The 7798-nt window shown below is 49.4% G+C and overlaps 1 protein-coding gene across 1 annotated transcript in view; it reads left to right on the top strand.

The window, feature by feature from the left end:
- Positions 1-7798, top strand: part of SLC6A5 (solute carrier family 6 member 5) — a 73359-nt gene that overhangs the window by 40950 nt on the left and 24611 nt on the right. The window contains exons 8-10 of the mRNA XM_018554748.1: positions 179-313; positions 5800-5903; positions 6884-7008. Coding sequence (XP_018410250.1) covers positions 179-313; positions 5800-5903; positions 6884-7008 — 364 coding nt within the window. The remainder of the gene's footprint in view (positions 1-178; positions 314-5799; positions 5904-6883; positions 7009-7798) is intronic.

Raw genomic sequence — 7798 nt, 5'->3', positions numbered from 1 at the left:
GTGCCATGCACTCGGAGGGATCGTTCACATGTCCGGTCTCTCTAGGATCTGTGTAAACTCTCCGGGATCTGTCCAGTCTGTCCTCTGTGATGGTGGTGACCCAGTGCTGTTGTTTGCACCGCGCTCCCTCCCCCAGACCTTTCCTAGGAGGATAATCCTGTTTTGTTTTATCGTCCAGGTTGTGTATTTTACAGCCACGTTCCCTTACGTGGTCCTCGTCATCCTCCTCGTCCGAGGGGTGACCCTGCCGGGGGCTGGAGACGGGATCTGGTACTTTATCACCCCCAAGTGGGAGAAGCTGGCGGATGCCACGGTAAGCATGGACGCTACAGGAACACCGATTTGTTGGCTTCGGAAATAAAAAATGTAGATTTTAAGGGCGTCTGTCCTGAGGATATAATGAATTTATTGGGATTCTGGAAGCCACGGGGGCTTCGTGTGTGTACAGGCCACCCGCAAGAAGCTAAGAAACAGGAGATAATTGGGAGGGATAAAAGAGGACAACTTAATGAAGAAGTATACAATGATGGAGCTAATATATAATGTAACAAGGAAAAGCAACATTTAAAGGAGAGCTAAGAGGGGAGTGAAAATCACTCCTCCTCATAGTTGGAGCCGACGTGTGACAATGGAACTGTCACACGTCGGCTCTATAGATCGGGAAGGGAGGGAGCACATACCGTCGTTCGCTCACTTCTCGATCATGTCCCTGCAGAGAGCCGTGACTGCAGGGATTCCCCCCTCCGATCCTCCAGCGCTGACTGGTGGAACGGACGGGGGAGGGGACGGGTACAGCTGGCTCTGCCTCTAGATAGGCAGAGCCAGTTGTCACTCACGCAGCTGGGTGGATCCAGACAGTGATGTCGGGATCCGTCCCGGCTGCATCGCTCTCAGTATACCGCGAGCTGTTACCTGCTATATACTGAGCTTTGGGTGACGGGAGGACGCTAGTTTATGTCCTCCCGTTACCCTGAGGAGAACTATGGGGGAAAAACACTGACCCCATAGTCCTCCTTTAATGTAAAGCAGATGTAATCCCAAACCGGATGCCATGAAGTTCTCTAAAAAGAAGTATTTAGGAGGCGCTTGGAACTTGAGTCCATATTGTGGAAAGTCCATCCAATCCTTAGAGCTCACTGGCTCTGGTAAAGGTTCTCTTAAAACAAGGAGCCTGGAACAAAGATCCAGAGAATGGACGGAGGAAAGGGCGCCAAATCAATAGTAAATGAGTGCAAAGAAACTTCAATACTTCATCAATTTTTAAAAAAAATAAAAGAGCAAACTCGTTTCAGGGGCTCAAACCCCACTCTCCCCTTTATCAGGGCTGGAATATTGCGTGTGGCTAAAGCTAAACTCCGGGCACTGTATGTGTGGTTCTGTAGTCCTCAGAGATAGCTGGGAACACTGTAACTGATAGCAGGGATCCTGACCTGAAATAGGTCATTTTTGGGAGGTGCGTCCGGGAGAGTTGGGATGTCGGTGATAATAGCCAACACAGGCAGAGAGCACAGGAAGTTATCAACTCACAAGAAGAGTCAGTTGCACTTCCTGAACACATATAACAAATAGTATTGGTGGCTGTATTAGGGTAAAGTCCATGAACCCATCGGACTCGAAACCGCAGTTCCAAAGATAATGAGGGTGGGTGCTGCGGCTGTCGTCGGTTGGCAGTCGTGGTCAATATCAAACGAAATATATAGACACCGGCGCTCCAATAGCAAGCCAAATACATCTGTTTATTGATGTATGAGCTGCTTAGAGCTACTTAGAATTTCAATACCGCGCAGCTAATCATAATTGTGATGAACAATATGAGGGATGTGACGTTCAGGATTACACAGGGCTGTATGTTCCCGCTAAGCACAGCGATTTCCTCGGATCCCGATTGGAGGGAAACGGCATTCGCATTATGAAAAGGGTCAGAATTCCTCTCCCCCGCTATTCCCAGCTGAGCCATTCCAGGCCGCTCATGTAATCTACTTTTAAATTGCCTAATCGATCGCCGCGGTCACATGGGCTTTCCCCAGCACGTCAGTGATAAGAGGGCCGCCGCGTTTTCTGAGATCCCTCGACAGAAAACACGTCCTGAATGTATAAAAATGCCCATTGTACATGAGTAGCGATAATCTCAGCGCCGCTGATTGCTGAGGATTCTCTTTTGTGTTCATTATGTTTGTGGAGCGTTGTTGGTTCGGGGGGCATTTCTAACATCAATACGATTTAAAGGGACAGGCGCCATCAGTTCTGCGCTGGTGTCAGGGTACCGTGCGCCGGTGTCCTCACATCGCATGCAGGTACCCCCACGGGAGGACCAAATGCGCGACCACACCAGACAATGCCAATGAGCTTTTATACAGAGCAAAATCATATAAACACAAACAACTGATAACAGATAACTGAATACAAATACCAACACAGACAACAGGGCAAGAGAAATCAGGGGAGCAAGGCGACACAAGGGGAGCCACGGGGCAAAGGTCAGGATACTAGGGGGCACCAGGACTCAGGACGCAGGTGAGCACTGGACTTGCAGGTTCCTGCACCGCACCCAGTGGTGGTCTGGTACCTGACACCTCCTGGCTGCCTGGAAACACCTGCAGGTGAGCGCAGGAATGGCAGGACCAGGTTCCAGCGCCACCTGGAGGTGCTATGGTCCCTGACAGCTGGTTACCGGCAAAGAGCTTTCGAAGAATGTCCGTGATGGTTCTCATTCATCCAGGTCATGGTATGTCTGTACAAAATAAATCAAATCAACTGGACTTGCTGTATTTTTCTTGAAGACGTTTCACTGGTCATCCAACCAGCTTTCTCTGTACAAGTCATTCAGAATTGGGGAAGCTGGTCGGATGATCAGCAAAACGTCTTCAAGAAAAATGCAGCAAGTCCAGTTGCTTTGATTTATTTTCTACAGATAGTTTTCAAAGAGGCTCGGCCTTCACAAAACATGTTCTCTACTTTGACAGGTAACTTTATAAAGTTCTCGACTTCATAGATAGGGATCCCAACCTGAAATAAGTCATTTCAGGGAGGTGCCCTCCTGTGTGTGTGTGGGGGGGGGGGGGGTGCAACAACAAGGAATAGAGCACCCCCCTGAAATGATGGAAGATAGCAACGAAGCTAATGCTTCCCTTTCTATCACTAATCACTTCAGGTCCACCTCTGCTGATTGACAGCAGCAGAGGGCGGGTGCAATAGCCAGCTTGCTATTGGCTATTGCAAATTGTAATAGCCAATTGCAATCTAGCTATTCATTCCTATGCCGTTTTGTTTTTCTTTCTGACCGCGGCCGGTGGCCCTGTTGTCAAGAGAAAAAAAAACACAACAGATAGCAGGGAAAGGTTTACTATGCTATATAAAGCAGAGTAAACCTTTCTGGGAGAAAATGTTTCCCTCTCGGGTGTCTGGGAGCTGCTGTCTTATAGCGGGAGACTCCCGGAACATCTGGGAGAGTTGAGATGTTTGAGATACAGAATAACAGTGAATATCAGTGGCATAACAATCGCCATAGCAACCCAGGCGGCCGCTATGGGGTCCGGGCACGGGGGGGCCCGGCCAGGCATGTGGGGGTGCTGGCTGTCACAGACACAGCTCAGCAGCGGCCGCGGCGCATTTCCCCTTTATAGCCGCTGCGGAGCTGTGTCAGTGACAGCCAGCCGCTGCGCCAGATGAGGGCGGTGTTTGGAATGGAGGAGGCAGGTGGGGCCAGTGATGTAAGAGAAGGCGGGGCCTGTCGACAGCAGAGGAGGCGGGGCCCAGGGACGGAACAGGAGTCGGCGACCACAGAGGCGCTGACAGGTAAGAGATCTCAGACCCTGCAGAGCCCACTATAGAGAGTCTATGGTGGGCTCTGCAGGGTCACTCTCCGCTGGGGCTCTGCAAGTGGCATGACTAGCAATCACGGGGCCCCATACAAAATTTTGCTATAGGGCCCTGTGATTTCTAGTTACGCCCCTGCTTAGACTATATGCTGTGACCGAGTGATGCCACAGGACGGCCCCAGGTACCAAACAGAGATATGGACTGAAGACGGAAGACACAACCAGAGGGTTACCCAGGTACAAGCTGAGGTCAAAGGCTGGTGGCTGGCAAAGGGAAATCCGGGCACAGGCTGAGGTCAGGGTGGGCAGTGTGCAAAGCGTAACCCAAGGGCAAGCCAAGGTCAGAACCAACCAGAGACAGACAAGGAGACTTTCAGGCCAGGTTCACACCTGCACTACACCGCACGACACCCGGGACAAGGCTTCCCGGGGCCGTGCGATCGTGTGCTAGTGCACACAGTGATTGACACGCGGCCCCATTGATTACAATGGGGTGACATCCGCGCGGCAATCGCTAAAAAAAAGTACATGTGCCTTTTTCTGCAACACACGACGCGCTGATTTCATAGCCGCGATCGTGTTTATTTGCACGGGGGGAATCACGGTGAGAAGACCGCGCGATCCGCCCGGCGTGACTGGTGTACCATTAGAAAATAATGGCACCCACAGCGTGATCGGTTCACACCTCGGCGACTCCTGACCGCGCAGCAGTCGTGCACGAAATTACGTGGATTGCCGCGCGGTCAGGAGTCGCCAAGGTGTGATCCAAGCCTCAGAGACTAGACCACGGCTTATGTAGCAAGAACTACCACCAGCAAAGAGGCTCAGGATGATGATGATGCCTAAATAGGGAGCCTCCAGAGACATGGCCACTCCCGGGGCTGGAGGTGTGCGGTCAGATTCATTGAGCCACGGCTGACTAGCATAGAGCTGCCGCCAGCAAGACACACAGGGACGGGATGATTAACCCTTCACCTGCCATGGCTGCAAGCTAGCAATCCAGGCTGCCTGACAGTAGGTAACAATACAACATGTCAGGTACAGGTAGCAACCCCATCACCTCACAGTTGTTCACAGGAAGTGCGAAACCAAAACATTTCCCTTTAGAGATATTCCGGGACTCAACAAGGTTGTCCGTATGGCAGAATGTTAGCCAACCACACCAAATTTTGTCAAATATTGAGGTCAATTTTTAAATTTTCTAGGTACATTGTGTAGAGGAAGGTCTGACCCAACAAGTGGTTTCTATCATGAGAACGTGAGAAGGTCGGAGAACTTCCAGTGATGGAGTATGGCTTTCCTTGCGCTGAAGGCAACATACATAATACAAAGCTTAGTGAAGTCCAGACTGTACCCAGGTTCCTAGCCCAGCGTGCCACCATTGATTTTAATTTTGGTGTCAATAATTCCTCATCAGAGGGCAGGTCCTCCTCATAAGTATAAACCAGAGGTAGACAACCTGGGCACTCCATGCCTTTGCTTCTGGGAGCCATGCCTGTCACAGACCAAGGTTGCCTACTCCTGGTATAAATGAACCAGATCCAGTTTGGCATTTGGGACAGAGGAGGTTACATGTATAATAAAAGGGTGGAGCTTGATATGCAGGGGTGGGGCTAAGAAGGAAGGGAAAAGGGTGAGTGGGATAGAGTTGGGCTTCAACTCGAAAGGGGTGGAGCTTAACAAGAAAAAAGTAAGATTTAGGAGGAAGGGTGCTGTCTGAGCAGGAAAATAGTGAATTTGAATAGGAAGAAAGTGACGTTCAGAAGGAAAGCGATAGAATTGAGCAAGAAGGAAGTGAGTTAGACCAGTAAGGGGGTGGGGTTCAAACAGAAAGGGGTGTGGCTCATCAGAAAAGGGGCGGTACCCTTCATCTGTGGGAGTCCTTCAAATAACAAATTGCTGTGTGATATTTCAGTTCTGCTTCGTCTGGTTTCCCAAGTGCCCAACGCTGAATTAACAAATATTTATGACAATTTTCCAGGTATGGAAGGACGCGGCCACGCAGATCTTCTTCTCTCTGTCCGCGGCCTGGGGCGGACTCATTACTCTCTCCTCCTACAACAAGTTCCACAATAATCTCTACAGGTGAGTCCAATCAGAACCAACAGAATTATCTCATCATCACAAACAGAATATTCTTGCTGTGAGCTTGAGGGGAACCTCTGAAGGCTGAAGGAAAATTAGGATCTCCTGCAGCCACTTTGCAACCACTTCTTAGATGCACCCCAGTGAGGCTCCATGGGCGAGTTTCCTGATGGTGCCAACACTGGATCATGCCTCTGAAATTGAAGCGGCTACTTGTGGCCTCTTTTGGAAGCCATGTGACAGGGTGGCAATGCAGGTGCACAGCTGGGAGATGGGGACAGAGCGTGGTCACCCTATAACAGGAAGTGTCTGGATAAAGACCCTCATGGGATCACCAGGGATTATTTTAATAAAACCATCAAATTGAAACAATGTTAACACTTATATTAGATTTTAGTGACTGTGCTTTCATCTGCTTTGAATACGCAGTATAGGGGGGAGGGGGATTATTTTCTCCTTTACATTACCAGTGTGGTAAGCGGTATTATTTTGCACTGTGAATCCAAATTTAAAATACAGTGAAGCAGCGCCACCCGGTGGCCAAATTACATTATGACACCCCCAAGGCTTCTTGCTGGATTTTAGAAAGAAAATGTTTTATTTATATAAGATATTCCTGACATGGGGAACGGCATTGGTGTGCGAACAGCATTCCCTGGGCATATGGCTGGGCGGGTTATTTAAAAATCACCCCCCTTGTCTAATTCCATGGCAATAGAACACTTCCTGGAGATGGCTTGTGAGTTATGGAAACTTTACTAAATGCCATTAAAGCTTTAACTGCTCAGATATGTAGTCAGTTCCATGTCTGCGTCCTAGATCCGGTGTTGATTGAGCTGAACCAATTTCCAATCAGCTTATTGGAAAGGATCCTAGAAAGATCACAGAGATACAAAGCGCCTCATGCCTAGGGGATCCTGACGCTTCCTATAGAAAAGCTTCATTCTTGTATGTACAATGACGGAATTCTCCTCATTCAGGGATACGTTGATTGTTGCCTGCACCAACAGCGCCACCAGTATATTTGCCGGGTTTGTCATCTTCTCTGTCATTGGATTCATGGCAAATGAGCTGAAGGTGGACATTGACAAGGTTGCTGATCAAGGTAGGAATGACACACTCACACTTGGGGGTCCAGAACAATGACACACTGACACTCGGGGGTCCCAGAACAATGACACAATGACACTTGGGGGCCCAGAACAATGACATACTGACACTTGGGGGTCCCAGAACAATGACACAATGACACTTGGGGGCCCAGAACAATGACATACTGACACTTGGGGGTCCAGAACATGGGCACACTGACATTTGGGGGTCCAAAACATTGACACACTGACACTTGGGGATCCAGAACAATGGCACACTGACACTTGGGAGTCCAGAACAATGACACGTTGACACTTGTAGATCCAGAACAATGACACACTGACACTTGGGGGTCCAAAACAATGACACACTGACACTTGGGGCTCCAGAACAATTAAACACAGACACTTGGGGATCCAGAACAATGGCACACTGACACTTGGGAGTCCAGAACAATGACACGTTGACACTTGGGGGTCCAGAACAATGACATACTGACACTTGTAGATCCAGAACAATGACACACAGACACTTGGGGGTCCAGAACAATGACACACTGACACTTGGGGGTCCCAGAACAAAGACACTGACACTTGGGGGTCCAGAACAATGACACAGTGACACTTGGGGAACCGAAACAATGACACACTGACCTTTGGGGGTCCAGAACAATGACACACAGATACTCGGGGGTCCAGAACAATGACACACTGACACTTGGGGGTCCAGAACAATGACACACAGATACTCGGGGGGACAGAACAATGACACACTGACACTTGGGGGTCCAGAACAATGACACA

The sequence above is a fragment of the Nanorana parkeri genome, unplaced genomic scaffold (genome assembly GCF_000935625.1).
Source record: "Nanorana parkeri isolate BGI_ZX_2015 unplaced genomic scaffold, ASM93562v1 scaffold10, whole genome shotgun sequence".
NCBI lineage: Eukaryota > Metazoa > Chordata > Amphibia > Anura > Dicroglossidae > Nanorana > Nanorana parkeri.
Note: the sequence above shows the minus strand (reverse complement) of the source record. Positions and strands in the feature narration are given on the sequence as shown.